Source organism: Mytilus trossulus, chromosome 2 (genome assembly GCF_036588685.1).
Source record: "Mytilus trossulus isolate FHL-02 chromosome 2, PNRI_Mtr1.1.1.hap1, whole genome shotgun sequence".
NCBI lineage: Eukaryota > Metazoa > Mollusca > Bivalvia > Mytilida > Mytilidae > Mytilus > Mytilus trossulus.
Window position 1 is genome coordinate 48,095,247 of NC_086374.1, and position 26,094 is coordinate 48,121,340.

The 26,094-nt window shown below is 32.9% G+C and overlaps 2 protein-coding genes across 3 annotated transcripts in view; one reads left to right on the plus strand and one right to left on the minus strand.

Moving 5' to 3' along the window:
- Positions 1 to 7,893, minus strand: part of LOC134707441 (PHD finger protein 14-like) — a 33,988-nt gene extending 26,095 nt beyond the window's left edge. For both annotated transcript variants that reach the window (XM_063567181.1, XM_063567182.1), the window contains exons 1-3: positions 7,724 to 7,893; positions 2,618 to 2,737; positions 1,976 to 2,142 (exon numbers count right to left, since the gene is read on the minus strand). In XM_063567181.1, the coding sequence (XP_063423251.1) occupies positions 1,976 to 2,142; positions 2,618 to 2,737; positions 7,724 to 7,784 (348 nt within the window). In that variant the 5' untranslated portion in view covers positions 7,785 to 7,893. The remainder of the gene's footprint in view (positions 1 to 1,975; positions 2,143 to 2,617; positions 2,738 to 7,723) is intronic.
- Positions 7,894 to 10,212: 2,319 nt separating this feature from the next.
- On the plus strand, positions 10,213 to 18,460 carry LOC134707444 (uncharacterized). Its single transcript, XM_063567186.1, has 4 exons — positions 10,213 to 10,433; positions 14,866 to 14,954; positions 16,567 to 16,627; positions 18,256 to 18,460. The coding sequence occupies exons 1-4, from the start codon at positions 10,317 to 10,319 to the stop codon at positions 18,316 to 18,318; spliced, it is 330 nt and encodes a 109-aa protein (XP_063423256.1). The 5' UTR covers positions 10,213 to 10,316; the 3' UTR covers positions 18,319 to 18,460.
- The last annotated feature ends 7,634 nt before the right edge of the window (positions 18,461 to 26,094 follow it).

The following is a 26,094-nucleotide window of genomic DNA, read 5'->3' on the forward strand; positions in this document are numbered from 1 at the left end:
TCATTCATGATAACACGTGGTCCCACAATAAAGTGCACAGATGAATTGAATAAAAAAGTAAAAAAATTCGTGTTTTCATGATCCTAGCTAAAAAAAGTAATTATAAGTATTGAATGTTTCTTTTTGTAACCTCATAGGGTTGCAAAAGCGTTGACCGTGTGCACATTTTTAGAATGAAGCGCTTACGCTTACGCGCTTCATACAAAAAGTACTTCGGTCAACGCTTTTACACCTCAATGAATTTACAAAAAAAAAGCATTCAATACTTAAATGCAGTTGTAAATTTTTAAAGCAAAAAGAGTTAATACTAACTTTCACTTTTTTGGATGTTCATGTACATTTTGTATGTATTTATTTTTCTCAACTACATGACTTTTTTGGTGTATTTTTAATGATATATATGAGTAGTCCAAATAATTATTACGTCTAGCAAGGCTTTTTAAATTTTATTCTGGGACACCTTCCTATGACCACAAGGCTATGTTAATTTTTTTCTGGGACGCCTTCTTAGGAAGCCTTCCTACGAACGTCTTAGGAAGGCGTCCCAGAAAAAAATAAAATAGCCTTGTCAGACGTCATTATTATTTGGACTAATACATGAGATATTGGATATTTTTATGCATTATTTAACCAGTTGAGTCTTTTACAGGATTGTTTGTTTAATGCTGTTTAAACATTACTGGAAAAAAAAACCACCTTAAATTTGCTAATTATTTGGCATGAAAGTTTGATTTATTGAAAGGGACTCATAGTTTTCCATTTAATTTTAATAATTGTCTAATGGTTAAAACAATAGCTTCGTTGTTTACTTTTATACACAACAACATATTCACTTTGGTATCGTTGTTTACCTAATATTCACTATGTACTTGGTAACAGTTATTAATTAATTGAATAGAAAATATTATAATAAATATTATTGGAAGCCGAATTGACGTCAAATAGGTGCCGATTTGACTAGATGCCAATTTAACCAGGTGCCGACTTGACTTGTACGTTTCAATTCCTTTGCGATCGTTTGCGGTATTTTCTTGAGAAAACCTATTTTCCATCATCAAAGAGAAGAAGAAACTGCTTGAAATGATTCCCGAACGCTTCGTGATTGTTAAAATAAGTTTAATTCACTCAAAAAACAATTTTAAAACTTGCGATGTTTAAACAGGAAGTTTCAAAAGCACGTGTAAAAGAAGAAATTAAACGGTGAGAGTGGAAATCCGTACATAACATATATCACTATAGTACGACTTTTAAAGCAAAACAGTTTCATCCTTTTGTAAAACAGTCTTAAATATACCTATCACATTAATGTTTGAAGGGTCTTAAGCTTATTCAAACCATATAAGTCGGTATGAAACACCAAAACGGAATGATAATAACCGATTACGTTTTGTAGTTTACAAAATTCTGGACTGGTTCCTGTCAAACTACAACACTTTGTTCGACTGTAGTGGAATACAAACAGAAACCAGTTAGTTTGTAAACTGGTTCCTGGCTGATTACTACATAATGCTCATGCATATTAATGATAACACAAGCACATTCCAGTTTGTATTGAAATTAGTAAATACGAAACCAAGCGCGGTAGGCAGAGAAATCAGGTCGGCAGTTATGGAACAATGACTGCGTCATTTTCCAAAAATGAGGTCAAATAATTTAACTTTGATTCAATACATCAATTGTCTATTATCAATATTAAAATTACAATATAAATTAGTCTTTTCATTCCTAAGTTAGTTAATCATTCATCAAAAAGAATCAAAACAAAACAATCCAATCACATTTTGGCAAATGTTCACTAAGTTGTTTATCTTTTGTTATTTGTTCAGTTGATATGAATCTGGTTCCTGGAGATTGACAAAGGTTACTGTAGTTATGAGGGACAAATTTTTAATTTGTCGCTCATTACTAACAAAAATACATTTTGTAACTTTGTTAGACATCATGCATTGTGTTTATTTGTTTACAAAAGTCTTACGTAATCTGAATCTATGGAATTATCTCCTGCATCCTCATTCTCTTCTTCATCAACTTTAGATTCTTCGTCTTTATCACTGTCGGATGACTGAGATGATGAATAATCATCTTTATCATCTTCTGAATCTTTATCATTTTCTCCTCCTTCTCCATCAGATTCTTCTGAATCTATTAATAAATAAGCATTAAAAAAATCAGTTTAAATATAGTTAGTTCTAATAGTTGAAGCAGAAAAATTACCAATGTCTATAAGAAACAGGAAGGATTATTCCAAATTTTTTAAGGATGTATATGCATTTATTAGAATCGAATAGGTGACCCCAAATTTTAAAACAAACTATTCATTGTCATTAAACATGACCTATTCTATTTTGTTTTGGTTAAATTGTTTTATTATTTATTATACGCTGTAAGTTTTCTCAATTGAATGGTTTCATGTCAGGAACTTTTAATACCTGACTATACCTGTATACATGGTATACAGTCAGGAACTTTTAATACCTGACTATAGCTGTATACAGTCATGGTATTATGTTTTTTTTTCATTGTTTAGAATTGAATTGTGTGTTCTGTAATCTACCTTATTTGCTAAACTTTAATACCACCTAAATAATCTAAACCAAAGTCTACTTGAATTAAATACCTGCTTTATGGTCTCCTACTTCAAAGTCACTGTCATCATCACTATCATCTAAACCAAAGTCTACTTGAATTAAATGTTTTTCTACTGGTTTTACTTTTCTCTTCTTTGGATCTCTTTCTACTACAATATAAAGGGGAAATGTAAACATACATGTAAGGAGATGTGGTATGTGCACATAATACAGCAACATTTTCTATTTTTATGTAAATAACAAAATTTTGGTCATGCATTTTTTGGGTAGAGTCGTCATTCATAAAAATAACATGTGGTATGATTGCGAATTAGACAACTCTCCACCATATACCAAATGACATAGAAGTGAAAAAAAGGTCGAAAAATAAGTATGTCTGAATATGTAACAAGGTGCTCCGCAGGGCAAAGATTTATATGACCCCAGTGATCAAACCCTGAACAGTTGGGGCAAATTTGGTCACAATATTCAAGCTTGTTACTGTCTGAATTGGATTGTGATCAAATTTTTGACATAATGTAGGTTTTTGTCACAAAACTAAATTTGGTCAAAGATCTAACAAATCTATTGCACAATATTGTGAAATTGAAGATTTCTTCTGGAAACTTTTCAAAATTTTCAAAATTTTGAAAAAAAAGAAATCCCTTAAAAAAAATGGTAAACAAATAATTCCCCCAACTTATTGAAACCTACCTTGGAGCAATAACCCTTAAACTCAATCCAATGCTCTCCTTTGTAGTATTGAACCTTGTAGTACAATTTCAGAGAGATCCATACACTTTAACACAAGTTATTGTCATGATTGTTTGGAAACTGGAAACATGCTTCTTTTTGGCCCTTTTTTGGCCCCTAATTCCTATAGTACATATTTAGGGCAATTAACCCATAACTCAATCCCAGCTTCCCCTTTGTTATATGGTACATTGTGGTACAATTTCAGAGAGATCCATACAATTACACACAAGTTAATGTCTGGAAACAAGAAAAATGCTTGTTTTGGCCCTTAATTCCTAAACTTTGGCCCCATAACCCCTAAAATGAATCCCAACCTTCTACTTATGGTTTTAAACATTGCGGTATAATTTCAGAGCAATTGAAATACTTGTACACAAGTTATTATCCTGAAACTAGAAAAATGCTGGTTTTGGGCACCTTTTCAGTTTTGGGCCCCTAATTCCTTAAACTGTTGGGCCCATCATCCCCAAAATCGATCCTAAACTTCCTTTTGTGGTATTGAACCTTCTGAAAAAATTTCATAAAGCTCTATTTACTTAAACTTAAGTTATTATCCGGAAACCATGTGTCTTCAGACAACGCAGACTATGCAGACGACGATATCATAACCATTATACGATCCATTAAATTTGTTGGGGTTGTATAAACATGAATTAATGACCCTAAAATCAAAATAGTCCCTTTTTTAAAAAGATTTCGTAAATGTTTCAATAAATTTGATATCATTTTTCACACTAGTAATAATTAAACAAGACCTGGTATGTACACTGAAAAAGTCTTTAAGAGATACAGCAGGTGTGATTTTGTGAAATTGCGTTTATTGTCTAGAAGAAATGCAATATGAAATGTCTGTAATTATGGCCATTTATGGGGAAAACTCAAATGACCTCACATGGTAGTCCCTATAACATCATTTGGGCAACAAGACATTTTGGCACCCAGTTCCAAACACAATTCAACCCATTTTTGACATTTCAGCATGCAGACAATTACCAATAAAGTAAGAAATTTTAGTAGTAATATTAATTCATAAATTAAATAAGCTTTAACCACTAAAACGTCTGATTCAGTCTATCAAAATATTTATGATTTTTTGTTTACATGATTTTTTTCAACTATTAAATTTTATTAAAAGGTAAATTTTTTTTTTTTTTATTAAAATGAAGAATTATTATGAAATTTCGTATGCCAAAACTGTATGGTCAGACTTACATGATTGATATAAAATTCAATACCTTTTTTATTTTTCATTTTTAACAAAACTAACATACTTGCCAACTGTCACTATTTGTGGGGGATTTCCCCCATAGAGGCTCCCAAATTGAAATTTTGAAAGAGCAATTTTGTCCACAATTAATTTTACAATGACTTTATGCTTATAGAATTGTGCAGAAGCCAAAAAAACAACATTAAAATGTATTTGCAGGCACCCTTGAAGGTTATTTATGACTTATGACAGTCATCTTGCATGCAAAACCCCCATGGGCATTTTGAAAAGTTGGCAGGTATGAAACTTCTCTTTTAAACAACTATATTTGCCTCAAATTATATCCAAAAAAAACTTGGCCACACGACTTTTCCAAAGTATGGCTGAACAGGCATTTTGGGAGTATGGCTGAATCGTCTTGCATCAATACTTGTACCCTCATATATAGAAATTGGTTATCATCTAGTGTTCTCCCCACAAATTTTATATTTTTTTAATGTCATTTAACGTGTCGTGGCGATGTTTATTTCCTTAACATTATACATGTATATGTTATTGTTATCATAAAATGTATTAACGTAACGGTACCCAAATTGCACCTTTTTAGCAAAAATAGCAGCCGAAATTTTACAAGATCTCCTACAGACTGAACAATTTGTACTTTTATGATTTGATACTACGCATGTCTTTCAAAATAGGTAAATATATTTAGATATACACAAAGCGTTCACAGTATTTATCAACGGATGAAGTGTTTACTGAAAAAGCAAAATGTACCAAAAACGTTGACATGCGACGTCATAAAAACGTCATCATTTTAAAATTAGCAAATACAATATGTTTTAAGTATCCATTTCTTACAAAAAGAAGAGTAAGCATAGATAAATATCCAAATGTTCAAAATATTTGAAAAAAAATTAACAAAAGCTCTGTTATTCGACCTTTGGCGATGCGAATTTAAGCATGGATGCAATTTGGGTACTCCTCATTACAATATCATTGATGGTTTGGAGGTTAGTTCAGACCAATTTTTCTTTGATTCCATATGAATTGAAAATCAAATTGGTGTACCTATAGAATGAAGAAGGATACAGCTACAAAATAAACACAAAATGGAAATGTTTGTCTTGATCATAAAAAAACGTAGTTGAAAAAACTGTCAAAATAGGTGCAATTTAGGTACCGTCACGTTATATTGTTTGTGTGTTATAGGCCCTCATTTGGTGAATAAAATATTCTATTCCATCCTATTCTGTATATTTATATTGTTGAAAAGGGCTCTTCACGGTTAGATAGGGGGCAGATTTTTTACTGACATGTAGATCATAAAATATTTCCATACACCAAATATAGTTGACCTATTGCATGTAGTATTAGAAAAAAAGGCTAAAACTCAAACACTAAACTTTGACCACTGAACCATGAAAATGAGGTCAAGGTCATATGACACCTGCCAGGTAGACCTGTACACCATACAACCATTCCATACACAAAATATAGAAGTTCTATTGCATACAGTATAAGAAAAACAGACCAAAACACAAAAACTTAAATGTAACTATAACCACTGAACCATGAAAATGAGGTCAAGGTCAGATAACACCTGCCAGTTGGACATGTACACCTTACAGTGCTTCCATACATAGAATATACTAGACCTATTGCATATAGTATCTCAGATATGGACTTGACCACCAAAACTTAACCTTGTTCACTGATCCATGAAATGAGGTGGAGGTCAAGTGAAAACTGTCTGACGGGCAAGAGGACCTTGCAAGGTATGTACATACCAATTATAGTTATTCTATTACTTATAATAAGAGATAATATAACATTACAAAAAATCTGAACTTTTTTTTCAAGTAGTCACTGAACCATGAAAATGAGTTCAAGGACATTGGACATGTTACTGACAGAAACTTCGTAAGGTATCGGGACCGTTCGCCCTAGTAACATGTTCGCCCTGGGTCCGTTTGCCCCGAGTTCGTTCGCCCTTAGAGTCCGTTCGCCCTACTAAAAATATTAATATTCAGGGCATTGAAGTTGAATAAACTTAATCAGATATATATCTATGGTATATATTCTTGAAATTTATGGAAACATGGAAATATCTAAAAGTTTATGGCTTGTTAAGGATCATTAATTTATTGTTTTATGACAAAATAATTCGGATCACTGCTTATTGTGATACCTGTCTTTTGATGGATTTATAATATAAAAAAACAAATTTGTTTTGATAATATATTCAGCTTGAAATTATTTTTTTAAAAATGTACGAACTGTAAAACGGATTTACAAGTTCATTCATTAAAATACTCTGAGACTAGTATAAGTTATACTGCATACATTAGTGAATGACTGAATACAATTATTTTGTTAACAAATATCAACCAAGATAAATACATTGTATTCCAGTATTTTACTGCAATCAAAGGGAAAATGATGAAATTGATTGTGGCAATATCAATATTCGGTGATTTTTTTCAACAAACTTCAACATATTTTATTCAAATACTTAAAATTATGCCACTAGACAACAATTAGTAAAAAATAAAAATCAGGGCGAATGGACCCTGGGCGAACAGGTATCAGGGCGAACAGGTACTAGGGCGAACGTGAATTAGGGCGTACGGACCCGGATTCACTTCGTAACATGAGGCATCCATATACAAAGTATGAAGCATCCAGGTCTCCCACCTTCTAAAATATAAAGCTTTTAAGAAGTGAGCTAACACCGCCATGGTTGAGCCGCCGTCTGATCACTATCCCTATGTCGAGCTTTTTGCGACAAAAGTCGCAGGCTCGACAAAAATTAGGGTCGGGGCTAAAATCAAGTTACCGGAAACTCAGATTATTTTTTTTTGTCAGTCTAATGATGTTTTCTCGTATCTTTCACAGCATTTTTACCTCCATTCTGAACATCTGCCCCCTATCCAATATGGCCAAACTAACCGTGAAGAGACCTATTCTTTACTGATGATTACAGTTTTTTCAGTTTCTGTTTTCTATATATCATTTATTATTTACTTAATTACTTATGACGACTGGCAAGGCTATTTCTATTAATTTTTTTCTGGGACGCCTTCCTGTTTAAGCTGTTGTAGGGAAAATTAAGCCAGACGTCATAATTGTTTGGACTAATTAGCTAGCCACATAAAAATCAAATTGTTAGAACCAATGGAAATGCACGTACACATTGTTTTGTATAGAAATTCGACACTTGGGTCAACATCTTCTGATAATGTCTCCTCCATGCTCCTTGTTTTTGCTATAAAAAGTTTAAAATAATGAAAACCGGTAAAAATAATCGAAATGTTGTTCGATTTGACTGTGATCAGTGTATTTAAAGTTTTTATTTGCAAAATTCAGTTTTCACTTCAATAAGAACATTAATGACTTAGAAAAAACTTAGACAATTTCGTACCATTTTCATTTCGGACCGGCTCACTTTCAATATTTCCACCTGTGATCTTGCTACCAATGGAATCCAATGTTGTTTTTTTTTCAACTGATGAAGACAAGACATAATATAACATAATTTACTTACTACTAAGTTTGTTTAAATTTTACACAAGGAAGTTTATTTTTCAAAATCATCATCAAAATGTTTTCTTGGTTCGTTTCTTTGTTCGAAAGGCCGTATAGTCATTGGTCCGAAAGAAATTAGGACAAATCGCCCCACTGGAAAACGCACCTAATCGCCCCACTTTTCCACAAACTAGTCCCACTTTTAAAAAAATCGCCCTAAACATGTTTACCAATTCGCCCCACTTTTTTTTAAAGATTAGTTAAATTCCGTTAATTTTTTCTCTTGTCAACTCGCCCCACTTATTGAAAAAAGGTAAAATGAAAACTAATCTACACAGAATAGAGGGCCCTCATGGGGGTTTTGATTATGTGATTACTTGGCCGTTTTTTTAATGATTATTTGATTATTAAGCCAAATATTTCATGATTATTTGATTACCTAGGACTGTATTTTTAGTTTATGATTATTTGATTACTAAAGATAAGCAAATATTTAATGATTATGTGATTATATTGGCAAAAAAATGGTGATTATGTGATTACTAGGACCCCCCACCCATGAGGGGCCTCAGAATACAAAAACATATATCTTATAATATTATTAATTCGTATATCTTAACAATTTTGATTTGTTTAGGGATAGTCACATGTTAAACTATATTTTCGAAGGTAGAGAGAAAACGGCGTATAGCAAGAAGCATATTGACCGGCAAAAAGCATATCGCACAGTTATTTTTAGAATATCTAAAAACCGATATACTATGACCTACTATGTGACGTCATTTCATTAATTCAAGGATATTGAAACACATGATGTCTGTGAATGATCGATTATTTCACGAAAAAAATCTTCAAATACATAAGATGCACAAAAAAATGTAAATGAAATAACAACTAATATGTTGGTATTGTTAAGGAGATAATGTAATGAGGGTGGTAAAGGGTTATTTTCGTGCAACGTGATCGCCGTTTTTTATTTCACGTTCAACGTGTTTTTTACTTTTTTATTTGACGTTCAGTCGTGCAATTATGTCTTATTTCACGTTTTTTCCTTGCAAGCACCCCCCCCCCCCTTTTACCACTCTCTGTAATATCCACAGGCATTTGTCTCAGAAAAAAAATATCCTATATACCTTATTATAATATTATAATAAGGTATATAGGAATATTTTTTTCTGAGACAAGTGCCTGTGGTAATATCTATAAAATTCCAACAAACCTAAATGACGATTTAGATACAAATTTGGTCGGAAATTAATAATATAACAAATATATAGCCTTTTTATGAGGTCAATACATGATATATCGACCCAAAGAAGTTTATCGACCTCGGACTACGTCCTCAGTCAATATACTTCTTTCAGGTCAATATATCCTTGTATCGACCTTATTCAAAGGTTATATTTGTATAATAAATATTATTGCAAATAACATTTTCGTATCATTATTGGAGAATAACTGTATGCTTGTTAGCTTAGTTATTTGTATAACAATTGAAAAGAAACCTGTTAATTATATCAAAAGGAAGGATTTCAATTAACAGCAATGAATTTGATTTTATAGCACTTCACTAAGGTTTTCATAGACCTGTATTGAAGTGGGGCAGGGACATAGATATACTGTCACGGAATAGAAGTTCCTTCATAATATAAGTTCCAAATGGAAAAAATATTCTGGAATATTATTTCCACAGGAATAAATATTACAGTAGATGTTCCTAACGGAATAAATAGTATAGAATATTTGTTCCGACAGGTACAGGTATTATGACATTGTTTATAATAAAGTTTCCACTGGAACTTCTGTTAGGTGGAACAAATATACGTTGACAATACAACGAGGTTTATCTATTTGTCATGAGTGGGTCGAGTTGGCAGTCCTTATTTCATTGTGATTTTACCCTTTTTCATAAGTGGGGCGAGTTGGCAATTAGGTGTGGGGCGGGTTTGTGAAAAAGTGGGGCGATTAGGTGTGGGGCGATTTGTCATGGATTCGTCCGAAATAATGTAGTGACATAGTCTTTAATAAAATGTTTTTAAACCTGAAAACCTTAAAATTGCAAACTGATCACAATCCTATCGTTAATTCAATAAATAAATAATAAATTTGCACTTTTGTTTACAAAACTTTATTCTTACCGTTCTTTTCTTTCTTCTTGAGTAGAGATTGCAAAACAACTTCCTGTGTCCTCTAGTGGTGCTCGTCGTTCTTCACGATTTAAGAAACTCTGAATATATATAGCCCACTTTGCCCTCAACATGGGAGGTGGTGGTCCGAGACATCCACATGTATCTGGAGAAGGAAACTGGGGAAATTACACTAAAGGGACCTTTATACATTCCCTAAGCAAGAGGAGGGTTCTTCACCATTATTCGGTATGACCTATAAATAAAATTTCAGTTCTGTACTTGCACTGACATACAGCATTTATAGTCTACAAACAAGAGCTTTAAAACAAATAAAAAAGATCTGAAAACAATTAACACTATACATACTACACAGGAGTATGTTACAATTTGCTGAGTTTTATACGATCCATACGATGAAAAAAACACAAGGTAGGTAGTCCGAGATTACTCTGACGTCCAACGGCTGTTTTGCCAGACAAGCTGGGGCTGTTGGACGTAAGAGCTTGTCCCGCATCAAAAAGTGGATATTTGCCCACCCAAAATGGATGCGCTTCTTCATCGCTTCTGGAGCCGACTGAGGGCCTTGGAATAATATAAATCGGGCATCAATCTCTTCATTTTTCATTTATCTTTTCATATATGTAAGTTTCACCTACCTGCCAACCTTTATTTTCTTTATTTTAACAGTTTTTACAGAGACCCATTGGTTTATGCATTATGCCCTTCATTTTCAAAGATTATCACATGACCACGAGAAAACAGTCCAAATGACCATAATGTAACACCTCGTTCATTTACGATGCAAGTTACCTAAATGTCTGAGAGATTCCGACTGTTATCGTGGTCGGAACTAGATGCTAACTACCGATCTCCTGTAAAGGAGGTGAAAAATCGTGGTTGCTTCTAAATGTTAACACATCGATCTCCTTTAAAGGAGGTTAGAAAACATAAATATTTGCATATTTGAGTCTCAAGGCCACGAACTCTCTCATAACTTGACGTCCTTTTGAAAGTGAAAGTCAAAATGCCTAAACCGATGGGTCTCTGTAAAAACTGTTAAAATAAAGAAAAATAAAGGTTGGCAGGTAGGTGAAACTTCAAATATGAAAAGATAAATGAAAAATGAAGAGATTGATGCCCGATTTTTATTATTCCAAGGCCCTCAGTCGGCTCCAGAAGCGATGAAGAAGCGCATCCATTTTGGGTGGGCAAATATCCACTTTTTGATACAGGACAAGCTCTGACGTCCCACAGCCCCAACTTGTCTGGCAAAACAGCAGTTGGACGTCAGAGTAATCTTGGACTAAAGGTAGGAAGCAACCATCATTGACCATACGTTTTTGATAGTCATGATAGTGAACATAATATAGACAGACAAATGTTGATTCAAATCAGCAAAGTAGGTGCAATGTAATATGAGGTAGGCATAACCTGGCTGTGAAAGGGGACGAAGTCTGTACAAATTATTTTTTTGTAACTTCAAAATCTGTTAAAAAAGAAACGGAAACAGCGTAAAGTAACGTCATTTACGATTTTGGTTCTGTTGAAAGGTATTTTACTTGTCACGTAACATAAGTTATGAGGTCAGGTTCAATGTAAACGAAGAAACGCTATCATCAGATAAAAATCAAAGACAGGATTAAAGACGAAGAATTATTAAAAATGAAATTGGTATTGTGTTCTTTGAGTTCCTATATTTTAATAGACTACTCAGAGTCTCATGACAATGAGACCGGAAGAAGGTAGTAGATTCTGCTGTTGTTTTTTCTATGGTCGCTTTGTTGTCTCTTTGATACATTCCCAATTTTCATTCTCAATTTTATTCTGCACAAATGGGTGAATTTAAAAAAGTGACATAAAAAAGTTAACGATTTTGAGTTCATTAGTACAATGAACTGGGAAATTTTCCTGATTTTTTTTTTTTTTTTATTGATTTTTCAACTGTAATAGGGGACTTCTTACCCTCAGTATAGACAATAAGTTACAATTATTGCTGCTTATTAAACTGTGGTTAGATGTGTTTTGTATGTAAAAATAACCAAGGTTGCCGAAATGTGATATTCAATGTTTGTAAAGTTAGGTTAATACTAATACTGTAATTCCATGGCAGACAAATGCAAATAGCAATAAAAAATTGAAAACAACACGTTTGATAATTTCTTGCATCCAAAACGCTTTTCTGGATTTACCTTTATCAGGAACGCTCAAAGGTGTATTTTAATATGTGGTATGCCAAATATCTAAAAACTTGCAAATACTGGTTTAAAACATAAAAAAAAATCTTTTTTATATTACCCAAAAACTCTCAACTTAAAGTCATAAGAAACCTCAAATCCAAAAAAATAATGCATATGTTTTTGGGGAAAGACGGCTTCAAGCCGTCAATCCCCTATGGGGTTGACCAGAGTGACACTCCCTCACATCATTCATTTTGATTTTATACATGTTATAGTGTGGAAAACCCCCCCAACAAATCTTACTTAGATTGAAGAGAAGGAGACCCAGAAATGAATAGTTTGACTTTAAACACTTTTTTACACATTTCCCTTCTGTTTCTCACAAAATTATCGTATCTTGAACTCTCCTTTACACTATTAACGCTTAATTTACAATCCGGAAAAATTAGTATGACGAGATATTCTAAATATATCCAACCTACATTGCATTTTATAGTGACGTCATTCTTGGAAGAAGCAGGGATATCCTTCACCAGTTCACTGGTTTAATATTTCAATCATTCTTAGAGATCGTACACTAATTACAAATTTGTATTTGTTAAATCTAAACATAATATTGTTTACTGTAGATGATTTAAACATCAACATACAATACTTTAATTTGTAGGTCAACAACTTTCAAAATCAACTAAGATCGTGGGGTTACATGAGACAGGGGAAAGAAACGATTTGATTACTTTTTTCGAGTCCTACTAATCAGAGACAAGAAGCGTCAAAAAGCGACAAGAAGCGTCAAGAAGACTATTTAGCGACAAGAAAAAAATATTCTTCTTGTCGCTAAAATTCTTCTTGTCGCTAATTAGTGAGACCACTTTTTCTGTAAAAATTCTGAGAATCTTCCTCCAATTCAGGAGCACCTCAATTGATGAGTAATTATCCACTAAAATAAAAGTTAATGTATTTAAACACTTCAAATGTAACATTTCATTGGATTGGTAGTCTTCTATTAAAACTAAATTTTTGTGTACCTACATAATCATTGTAATGGTAAAAAAAAAAATAATAAAAATTTGCATTTTGTAGTTTAAACATATTCATATATTTATTATTTACAAATAATTCAAAATTAAGATTTGGAAACAAGCTTCACACAGTTTACATCTCTCATATTGTTTTTTTTATTAGTACCTGATTCCCTGTGATGAGAGTTATAACTCCGAACTTCATAAAATTCATTGGAAATTTAAAACTGAATAGATTTTTCAGTCCACACTTTCTAAAGAAAAAAACAAAAAATCCAAGAGAACTGTCACAAAAAATGGAAAAAGGCCTGAGCCTGCAGTTCAGTAGTACACAATCAAGATTTCAGAAAATATTGTAGTTGTTGTGAAATGACAGAATTCAGTTGAGTTTTATAATTAGCTATCAACTTTAATCAAATGTTTAGATTTAGGGAAGATGCAGAGCTCTTTCATTGGTCCAAATTGAATCCTAAACTAAGGAAATGAAATTACATAAACAACAATTGATTTCAATATTGTCAACCTTTCTACATGTTCTAGCTGTTCTCTTTTTCATTCTTCATATGAAAACTATCAAAAGATACCCCCCCCCCTTTCCAAAAACATAATTAAATAGAAACAAGGGCCGTCTTTCCCCTCAGAGCTATTCAGCTCTTTGATTTTACTCAATGGATAGTTTTCATTATGAGACTTATGTACATATACTTTTTTTTTTCCATGAAGCAATTCACCCTACATATTTTCCGTATGCAAAGTGACCTCAGTGTGACCCATCTCGTAAAAATCCAGTGATCACAATACGCATGGATGTCCTTTAAATAAACTATTATCTGAATTTACATGTTAAACACGTGCTCAATTTCCATGCTTTTTTGTTTATTTTTCGTCAATTGTTGACAAACAGGTGACAATCGTTAAACTTCGGCTTCAAAACACGAACTTTAATTACCTGCCATATTTTCACAACAACACTGACCAATTGGAAAAAAAATTGACGATTATACGAAATTTTCACGAAAAAAATGATAAATTCAAGCACAGAAGACTAAGTTTATGATGTTTGTATGCATTGGTTCAAGAATCGGAAGAACATTATTTTTCACCGGTCACTCGTTTCTTGTGACTTTAATGACTTATATGGTTAATAGAGCTGATATTGATTTTAAAGAAAACAATTTGAGACAAATGATACCTCTATAGCATAATATTGGGAACACCCTGCTTAATCCAACATATTTTTCTGGCCCCCAGTGTGTCAGATTACACAGGTTACACTGTTACAGTAGTAGATTGATTTTTTATATTAGATTTTTCTACTTAAAATAACGGAATTATGTGCATAAATGTATAATATATGTACATTATGTCTAATACGACTAACATCCATTTGTATAGCAGATACTTCACATTAAGATATGTTTTCCTTAATATAATTTTATTTTTCTAGCGAGTGCAATCCGATTTTTTGTATTTTTTCAGTTGAAACCTTTGTATGGAAGTTATGCCTTTGCAGCTTTTCTTGGAATATATTTTACATTGAGGAGTTGTATAATGAACCCAGAAACAAAGTAAGTACTAACCATACAGAACACAAAATTCAAGGTACTATGTATAAGTATTTAAAGTAATTGTATTAAATAAAAAAAATTAAAAAAATAGACCACTGTTTTACCATGTTTTTAAGTAATAATTTAAAACACAGAAGGAAATGTTTTAAAGAATTGCTTTGTATCAAGGGACTGGAAAAGAGATGAAATAAGGCAGCAGTAAATTGAATGTACATGTACATGTATTGGATTGTAAAATTGGATAAAAACTGAATATGTATTGGGTTACTCTTAAAAAAAATCCTAGTTTGATGTTGCCTAGGCCACACTTAAAAATATTTTGGTTTGCCCAAACCCTACCCAAAGGTAGAGACAATGGGAAGGTAGTTATGTATTTTCTTTTTTTTCAACAAAGATAAATTAAAAGTGTCAGATGTTTTTTAGTCGGAGTGAGTGATGCTGATGGGATTTTAAAAAAACTTTTTCAAATCACTGCAATAAACCAGATTTTGAGAAGGCAGCTTATTATTTTCTGGGTAGGTAGGGTTAGGTTTGGGCAAACATACATACTCTTTTTTATGGTCCTACTAATGCCTTGTAGTGTTGGTAGGTAAGGACACCCCCCTGAAACATCAGTTACATGTTTTAAAAACCAAATTATACCATGAACTTGTGGCATCTAAAATATTTAGTTCCCCTTTATAATCTTTTGAGTGGACTACCAACAGATACATAAAAGAACATATAATACAAACCAGTAAAAGAAAATCAATTATCTCTTATGATAGATGCATAATCAGATGATAGATAATAAATGCACAAGAACAAACACATATGAAATGATTAAAAATATCATAAAATAGTTACTGCTACTGTATCAAAGATTTCTTATAGTTACTGCTAGTATGAAACCATACTGTCCTACACTCATATATAGATATACATTTTTTGTAGGAAGATGTGGTATGAGTGCCAATGAGACAACTCTACATCCATGTAACAATTTATAAAGTTATATACCATTATAGGTCAATGTACGGCCTTGTCTATTTTGTCATCCTTTTTTATGCAAATATTTATGGTTCATGAAAACCATCACAAACAATAATTGCTATTATGAAAGGTTATTTGTAGAAATGTGGTCTGTAATTCATTGTTTAATTGACACAAAAAAGGAGGACCAGTACACATAACAGAGGATAAGTTAATTTTGTAGTAAGTTTGTCTTTCGTTTAAGTGTTAATGAAAGTACAAACAAAAATGATGCATCCCACCTTAAATCTAAACTTTTCAATGGACTTTTAAGATTCATCTGAGTACTCCAGTACTTGTGAGTGTCACGACCGGGTATCCAAGTAATAATATATTTTGACATCCCTACAAATTTTATTTATGCCTGTATGCAGACTTAGACAAAACCAGGAAATCAGATATCCACAAAAATGCAAATTTCCTCAACCCATGAAAATATATGAGTCTACAGTAGTAATATCAGTGGCTCTTCTTCATAGATTTCATACAGAAAAATCATAAACACTCAAAATGTTATCACTTTTAATTGTTGTAATTAGGGGGGGGAGATAACTTATGATTGACCTATATGCACTAACTTCTTGGAAATTCTTTTACACAGCTTCTCACCTGCAGGAGAAAAGGTTTCATCAAATAATCAATGGGGATTCAAACAGTATCTTGTAAGTACATGTATTTTGATTCTTTTAATAGGATTCAAGAAAAGTATAGTGTGTGGAAAAGGATAAAGACGCACGTTTCCTAAATGATTTTTCCTGTATTATTTCTTTCTCAGTTTCTTTTGTATTTGAATGGAAATTAGTTCTAATAATTCCTTAATCAGTTTTGATGGGTTATATTCCAAATTATTGAAATCTTAAGAAGAAATCTTTTTTGATTTATGCATTATGATTAACAAGTATTTGGTTATTTTTGGGAGAATCAAAAACTACACTTGGACTCTAGTCTTTAACAAAAAACTACAAAAGTTCTAGGATCTTTTGATATTGATCTAAAAATTGGTGCGTTCATTCAACTTTATATAAGGTATTTAAAAAATAGTTGGACAAACAGACAACTGTCTTAATTACACGTTATAAAGGTGGTGATACCAGTCAAATTCCTTGTTTTAAATTTATCAATAAAACAAATATACATGATCCAGTAGACTATTTTCATATTACCCACTTTTGACTGCAGTTTATATTATTTTTCGACATGTTACCTACAACATCCTGGTACTCTGTCAATTTTGAGCAGTCATAATAATTAAAATCAAACATTTAATCCGTGCAATTTGAGGAGAAATTTTACCCTCTCCGATGAGTTTGTCGAGTAAAGAAAATATGAAGCAGTAAACTTCAGAGTCTTAAGTCAGAAAAATGAAAATAGTCTATTGACCAAGGTTATAAAGAACAAAAATGACTTACCCTGATTTTGTTCAACTATACTAGAACACACTCGTGATATCACAGGTCCGTGACTGAATAAAGGTATATAGCTATGGATAAGCCTTATTTTAATATTGGTATTGTCATCTGATAAGTCATACCTATAATAAGATACACAATTTTCTCTACTTTCAAATCTTTATGTTTGAACCCGTCAACCTGGAACTTATCAATTATTGGTAATATTAATTATTTTGAAAACAAAAGGTCCTGGAATGGAGTATTTTTTACTTCAACAGCATTGTCCTATATAAGTTATAAATTTAGTTGAATTATTTGATTTCGCTGTTTTATGTCATGCCCTTTAAAAATTGAAAACTACTTATACGCCTTTTTTTTTTTTAAGTCCATTTTTTTTTAATCATATTTTTATCTTAGAAAGTCTTACTGATTAAAATACTACAATAGAGAACAATTTGACTATGATTGAATTTAGTAGTGTCAACCCTGTGGTTATGACCCGTGTATATAGCAAATTCTTAAATACACTGTTTGGTTGTGGGCCTGTCAGATGCGGAAGGTACAGATAAGGTAATAGATATCAGGTGAATATACTATTGGTATCGGTATCAGATTCGACCTGGAACGTGTTAATATATTGCCAATATTAATTATGTGGAAAACAAAAGGGTCTGGAGTGGTGTAATTTTATATCTACACCATTGTCTTATATTAGCTACCTGTATATATGAATTTGAATTCTTTGATTTGTCGTTTTAACCCCATGACGGCTGACAAATTGGACCTGATTATTTTAGTATTATAGATGTATTGTAAGTGAATTACGGTATATCATTACAGCAAAAACTGATTGGCATTGAATCTTAATTTTATACATATATTTGTTTTATTTTTAACAGTACTTGAAAAGTGGTAGAGACTATAGCAAAGGAGAGGGCAAACCACCAATGGAGGATGTGTAAACATGATTCGTCAATAAATTGTGTGGAGTTTTGTACAAAAATTTGACATTTCCCCATAGGGGAATATAACATCGAATGGAGAATATTTCAGAAATAAAAAATTGTAATAATTGATCTATTAAAGAAAAACAACTATCGTTAAGGCTTGTTAATTTTGTTTTTCAAGATTTGAATTTTGTATAGTAACTTGAGTCTTTTATTGTTGAACAGTTTAAAGTTATTCATAATATCATAGTATCGGGGGTGGGTGGTGTTTCTCCACCGCGCAACACATTGTTTGGGACGTAGAAATACTGAGCTTCCAACTGTCTTTCCATCTGGTCTTGTTAGCACTCTCACATGTAAAATTTTGCAAGTCTTTTAGAAAACTTTACAGGTTTATATCAGCAATGTCTTTGATGAGTTTGAAAATCAGTGCCCATTATTGTTTTAAAAGAGTTGTGCCCTTTTGAAATATTAATTTTATAGAAAATTGCATTGTTAGCGCTCTCAAATGTACAATTCTTGCCAGATTTTATGAAACTTATATCATAGATTTATATCAGAAATGTCTCGTAGGAGTTTGATAATCAATGCTTATTAATTATTTTTAAAAGAGTTGGGCCCAAATCAAAATAATTTTAATGGGAAATTTCTTTGTTAGCGTGATAATGAATTGTGTTATAGAATAGATTAGAAAATGGAAACAGGGCAGGTGTCAAATAAGACAAAAACCTGACCAAATAGCAGAAAACAGCACAAGGCTACCAATTGTTTTCAACACGGCGAGAAAATCCAAAACCTAGAGGCATTCTGCAGCTGGCCCCTTAACCTTTAATATACTAGTTCAGTGAAAAGGACGGCACACTAAACTTCAAATCATACAAATATACCAAATTAAAAATACACAAGACAAAAGCTAAAAGTACCGGTACACTATATATTGAGATGTGCAAGGAGCAAAATTGATGTAGCCAGGATGCACATTTAACAGTTTCAAAGTAAAATTTACTTATACATTGTATAGCTGTATTATTAGATATCCCTCTGATAGCTCCCTTTTCATTTTTGACAAATTCATGTATTTATGTCATCAATGGAAATGGTCAACAACTTGTTAGCTTCAGTTAATAAAATACATGTCTTGATTTCCTCACACAAAAATCTGGGAAATATTATTTTAAAACCATGTTTAATTATGTATATTTACATTATTTAAATTGGTGAAAGAAGAATCTGGTATTGTAATGTTCACTATGAAATATAAAAGGGACCACTGATGTCCGTTCCCTCTTAACATTTATTGATAGTACAGTGAAGGTATAAATGCATAAAGAAGTGGGAGCAGGGGAAAAACATTTTTATTGTCTCCCCTGTGATGCAAGACATTGATTACTATATTTCCGAGTTTTCCGAGTTTGTGGTGTAAACTTTTTTTATAAAGCCTTATATTTCAAAAGGTAGAAGACCTGGATGTTTTATACCTTGTATTCAAATGCCTTATGTTTTGAAGTTTTCTTCTTTCATTTGTCCATTGTCTTGGACCCCTTATTTTAATGGTTCAGTGATTGCTTAAAATTGTAGCTTTTTTTGTCATGTGAAACCTCGTTTTATAGTACTTACTTATTATGAGTGATAGAATAGTTCCATTTGGTATACTTAGTATATGGTATCCTTAACGGGCCATTGTGTCATTAGACAGGATTTACCTGTCCTCAACATTATTTCATGGATAAGTAATCAAGTTGTCATGGTTATTTTAGAATCTCTTAAAAGCCTTATATTGCAGAAGACCTGGATTCTTCATACTCTCTTAAAAGCCTTGTATTGCAGAAGACCTGGATTCTTCATACTTTGTATATAGATGCCTCATGTTATGAAGTTTCCATTGACCTTGACCTCATTTTCATGGTTTCAATGACTTCTTTACAGACAGTTAAGATCTCTTATTATAAGTAATAGGATAGGCATATTTGGTATGTGCATACCTTGCAAGGTCCTTGTTCCCATCGTACAGTTTTCACTTGACCTGAACCTCATTTAATGGATTAGTGAACAAGGTTAATTTTTGGTGGTCAAGTCCATATCTCAGATACTGTAAGCAATAGGTCTTGTATATTAAGTTAAGTTTTGTGTTTTTGTTCTGTTTTTCTTATACTGTATACAAAAGGTCTACTATATTTGGTGTATGGAATGATTGTAAGGTGTACACGTCTAACTGGCAGGTGTCATCTGACCTTGACCTCATTTTCAGGGTTCATTACTCTGGGTGTTTTTTTGTGTTTTTGGTATGTTTTTCTTAAACTTAAAGCAATAGGTTAACTATATTTGTTGTATGGATGAATTGTAAGCTGTTCATGTCTCTCTCTGTCTGGCATGGTTCAACCGACATTGACCTCATTTAATAGAAGAATAGTTAAGAAAAATGAAGATTCAAGTCAGGAGAATAATCAAGAAGAAAATGGTCACGATTAGAATACTTCCCGGTCTGTTGAAGATGTTTTAAAATTTGGACATATCAATGTAAGCGGTTGGACAAGTAACAATGAAGTGTTACGAATCGCATTGCTCCAAAGTATTGGTGCTGATGTTGTTTAATAGCGTTAACGAAACATTGGTGCTGATGTTGTTTAATAGCGTTAACGAAACATTGGTGCTGATGTTGTTTAATAGCGTTAACGAAACATGGGTGCTGATGTTGTTTAATAGCGTTAACGAAACATTGGTGCTGATGTTGTTTAATAGCGTTAACGAAACATTGGTGCTGATGTTGTTTAATAGCGTTAACGAAACATTGGTGCTGATGTTGTTAAATAGCGTTAACGAAACATTGGTGCTGATGTTGTTTAATAGCGCTAAGGAAACATTGGTGCTGATGTTGTTTAATAGTGTTAACGAAACATTGGTGCTGATGTTGTTTAATAGTGTTAACGAAACATTGGTGCTGATGTTGTTTAATAGCGTTAACGAAACATTGGTGCTGATGTTGTTTAATAGCGTTAACGAAACATTGGTGCTGATGTTGTTAAATAGCGTTAACGAAACATTGGTGCTGATGTTGTTTAATAGCGCTAAGGAAACATTGGTGCTGATGTTGTTTAATAGTGTTAACGAAACATTGGTGCTGATGTTGTTTAATAGGGCTAAGGAAACATTGGTGCTGATGTTGTTTAATAGCGTTAACGAAACATTGGTGCTGATGTTGTTTAATAGTGTTAACGAAACATTGGTGCTGATGTTGTTTAATAGCGCTAACGAAACATTGGTGCTTATGTTGTTTAATAGCGTTAACGAAACATTGGTGCTGATGTTGTTTAATAGCGCTAACGAAACACACTTAAAGGAAAATGATAAGTTGGAATAACGAAATCAAGGATATGAATGGTTTGGTTTTAACAGACATTCTGTACATAGGAAGGCGCCAAAAGGTTCTGGAGGTGTTGGTTTTTTTGTTAAATGTACAGTTTTAAACTTTTTTCACGTATGTGTGATTGACAAATCTATCGATGGTATATTGGGATTAGAACTTCGTCATAGACAAACAGACTTGTGTTTCGTTGTATTTTCCTCTTATCTGCCCCCTGAAAATTCACCATGGAGTAGAGACGCTGAAACTTTTTTTCTCATATTCTGGCTCAAATTTACTTGCATTGCGATATGGATGCCATCTTTTTATTAGGCGACTTTAACTCTCGAATTGGCCATTTGAATGACTTCAATTTTGAATTTGATAATATTTGTGAAAGGACCACTATAGACTCTGTTTGCAATAAACACGGACAAGTATTGGTAGAGTTTCTAACTGACAGTAAATTCTGCGTTTTGAATAGTCGTATTGGTGAAAAATCAAATCAGTACACGTCAATTTCATCAAGAGGCAAATCTGTTGTCGATTATATATGCGTTCCACATGATATCATTGGCAGTTGTAAAAACTTTAAGATTGTACCGTGTGGTGACGTTGTTGGTGCCGAAGGAATTCAAAATCTCATAGACACTCGATGTGAAATTCCTGATCACGCATTTTTAGTGTTTGACTATCATTATAGATACAATTTAAATTCAAATTCGGGTAACGGAAACAAAGTGGATATAAATAACGATGTGAAGACAGATCAGAACCGAAAACATTTCAAACTGTGTAGTATTCTTGCGGATTTTATGTGTTCCGACATTATGAAACAAACGATAAATGAACTTATTAAAACAATCGAAATTTGTAGAGAAGAACAAGGCGAAATAGATAGTATATATGTAACACTCAGAAACGTGTCCTTCCCCCCAAACGTGTCCGATTCCCCCAAACATGTCTAGTTGAAAACTGCGCCAAAGCGTGTCATTTGTATAAACGCTCAAACGTGTCCATTTCTAAACTAACCCCCAAACGTGTCCAATTCCCAAAACGTGTCCATATCAAGCGTTATTTGGTTATTGCTATTTCATTAACGTATACTAATTTTACCATTTCATTAAAAATAATAAGCACGTTAGCACTTTTTCAAAACGGAAGAATTAAATTGGGTTAAATTGGGGGCGTCATTTCGGCTATATCGTATGTAAATTGTAAGCAAACATGTTGAACTAAACTGTACAGTTAACGGGTCAAAGTGTCCCTTTCTCTGCGTGTTAAAACTTTAATATTCTCTCTAATTATGCATGAAATATTGACAACTGGACAATTCGCAACAGTCTAAAGTTATTTATTCAGTAGAACTGAAAAAACATTAAAACTTGCATGTTTTCTCTAATTTGCATGAAATACTTGCAACTGGACAATACGCAACCATCAGTAAAAAGTTTATCTTAAAACTTGTATGTTCTCTCTAAATATGCATGACATACTTGCAACTGGACAATACGCGATCATCAGTTGAAAGTTCAGTTTAAAGTTAATTTGTACAGTAGAACTGTAAAAACATTAAAACTTGCAAAACTATTGTGCGCTTTAAATATACATAAAGTACTTGCAACTGGACAATACGTAATCAACAGTCTAAAGTTTATTTATACACTACAAAATAAAGTTGCAATTAAAACCGGCGTTGATCACATAACAGTCATATTCATAAAAAAAGAATCTATAAAATTTATGCATGAAATATTTGGCAGTGGATGTTATGTTTCTTATCTGGTGTGTCTTTAGTGATGGTGGAAACCTAAAATTTATTAAAAAACCGGATAACAAGTTTATAATTTGATGGGCTTTTGAAATACACAAAGACTTGATAGAAGTGAGAAAAAAAATACTGTTAAAAGCCCGCCATGCAATATTCGGATAAATATAAAAGGCATCATCGGAGTTCATGTAAGTACAAAATAATTAACAAAGTTAACGATTAATTCAACTCCATGTGTATGTTTGCTCATAAATGAATATGAAATACTTGCAACTGGACAATAAGCACTTTTATTCAGTTTGTGAGTTAACCGCCCCGGTTAAGACATCAATAACCTCTAGAAAAAATGTGTTTAATCCTCATAATTCTTCAGCCAAACATACGCGATTATTAATTTAAATTATTACTTTGATGGCTACTATATGTACCATCAGAAGCACATTGGCATGTCGTAACTAAGGAGTACGCCGCCATCTTGACTTTCTAAAAATTTAGTTTCGGAAACATGGTTTATCGAAGTGTAAACCAAGAGAAAAATTCTACTTGACCAATCCAATTCAAGTATTTATAGATATGCAAATGATATAAGAATTATTTAATAATAACAGATTAATTTTGCAATTATTATAATCAATAAAAACCTACATCGAACTAACTTAATCTGATAAATGACAACTTCATCACGTGTATCTCCCATCAAAGAATTACCGTTAACGTTATCAGCGATTTTTTAATTAGGAGATACATGTATTAGCGCTAAAAGACGTGTGACGTTTTGACGTTAAATATTGGACACGTTTAGGCGAATAACAATTATCGGACACGTTTGGGGGTTATGAAATCGGACACGTTTGGGGAATATTGTGCATTTTGGACACGTTTAGGGTGAAAAGACACGTTTGGGAGAATCGGACACGTTTGGGGGGAAGGACACGTTTGGGAGTGTTACATATATGCAGCTTTTTGTGACACAGTTTTTCGTGAAATGGAAGATAAAGTACCGTTCACTGATTGCTCAAAACGAACACGGAGAAAATTTCGCAATAATAAACCCTTCTGGAATGATCTCAATTATGGAAAAATATGCGAGACAAAGAAAAGGCATTTCTTAAAACAAACGGACATGGTGCCCGACGAAAAGCTAGGACAGAATTCTCGACTTCTCAAAAAACATTTGATAATCGTTTACGTTTCTTAGAGAGAAAGTACAAATCGAATTTGGCGCTTGACATATAAAAAGTCAGGCTGGTACAGGATTGGGGAAATGTTCGTAAATGTCGCCAACGTCGCCAACATTCTGAACAGTACCCTGTTCGCCAACGTCGCCAACGTCGCCAACATTCTAACCAGTACCCCTGTTCGCCAACGTCGCCAACATTCTAACCAGTACCCCTGTTCGCCAACGTCGCCAACATTCTAACCAGTACCCCTGTTCACCAACGTCGCCAACGTCGCCAACATTCTAACCAGTACCTTGTTCGCCAACGTCGCCAACATTCTAACCAGTACCCCTGTTCGCCAACGTCGCCAACGTCGCCAACATTCTAACCAGTACCCCTGTTCGCCAACGTCGCCAACGTCGCCAACATTCTAACCAGTACCCCTGTTCGCCAACGTCGCCAACATTCTAACCAGTACCCCTGTTCGCCAACGTCGCCAACGTCGCCAACATTCTAACCAGTACCCCTGTTTGCCAACGTCGCCAACATTCTAACCAGTACCCCTGTTCGCCAACGTCGCCAACATCGCTAACATTCTAAACAGCAACCCTGTTTGCTAATATCGCCAACACTCTGAACAGTGCCCCTGTTTTAGTACCACTGTTTGCATACTATCTAAACATAATGAAGGTTTGCCAACTAAATTAATTTAATATTATTTAAATATAACATCTTCTTAGTTTTGCTTGTGTTTGTAACACTGCATTTAGTTCAAATAAAAAAAATCTCTATTACTAAAAAATTATTACACCAGGGTTTTCATTATCACAAACCAGTCATTACATTATCTAAATTTCATCATTGATACAAAGACATAATTAAAAAATAAATCAACATGCAAACTTCTTATATGTCATGTTCAGGACAATAAGGTATTTAATAACAAACCTTTTATGGTAATATACTATACAAAACACAAAAATGTTGTCATTCCTTAAAGCTAACAAAACCTAGTTATTCAGAAGGGATATCGATATATAGATATATTATTTTCTTTTATTTTTTAAAATAAATAAGGACTTTAGTTTTCTCGTTTCAATTGTTTTACCTTGTATCATCAGGGCCTTTTAAAGCTGAGTATGCGTTATGGGCTTTACTCATTGTTAAAGGCTGTACGGTGACCTAAAGTTGTTAATGTCTGTGTCATTTTAGTCTCTTGTGGAAAGATATCTCATTGACAATCATTATACCACATCTTCTTTTTTTTTTTTTTTTAAATAATCCCATAATCCTGTTAGCCAAATTCCACAACTTCCAAATGGTTTTAACAAGTACCCCTGTTTCAACAGTTTATTAAAGAGTCTTTCAAACAAGTACCACTTGTTTGCCTTAAAATTCCCAACATTCAATCATTAAAAAAACATATAAAAATAAGAATAAATAAAAATCTCATAATGACAATCAATACTTAAAAATATAAGGAATATATTCTTGACCATCTTTTGTGAAATAAAAAAATC

Excerpts from the sequence above, each read along its gene's own strand:
- LOC134707444 (XM_063567186.1), top strand. The coding sequence starts at position 10,317 with ATGGGAGGTGGTGGTCCGAGACATCCACATGTATCTGGAGAAGGAAAC. Across the intron at positions 10,434-14,865 it reads GGGTTCTTCACCATTATTCG|TTGAAACCTTTGTATGGAAG; the intron begins GTATGACCTATA and ends GTATTTTTTCAG. Across the intron at positions 14,955-16,566 it reads ATAATGAACCCAGAAACAAA|CTTCTCACCTGCAGGAGAAA; the intron begins GTAAGTACTAAC and ends TCTTTTACACAG.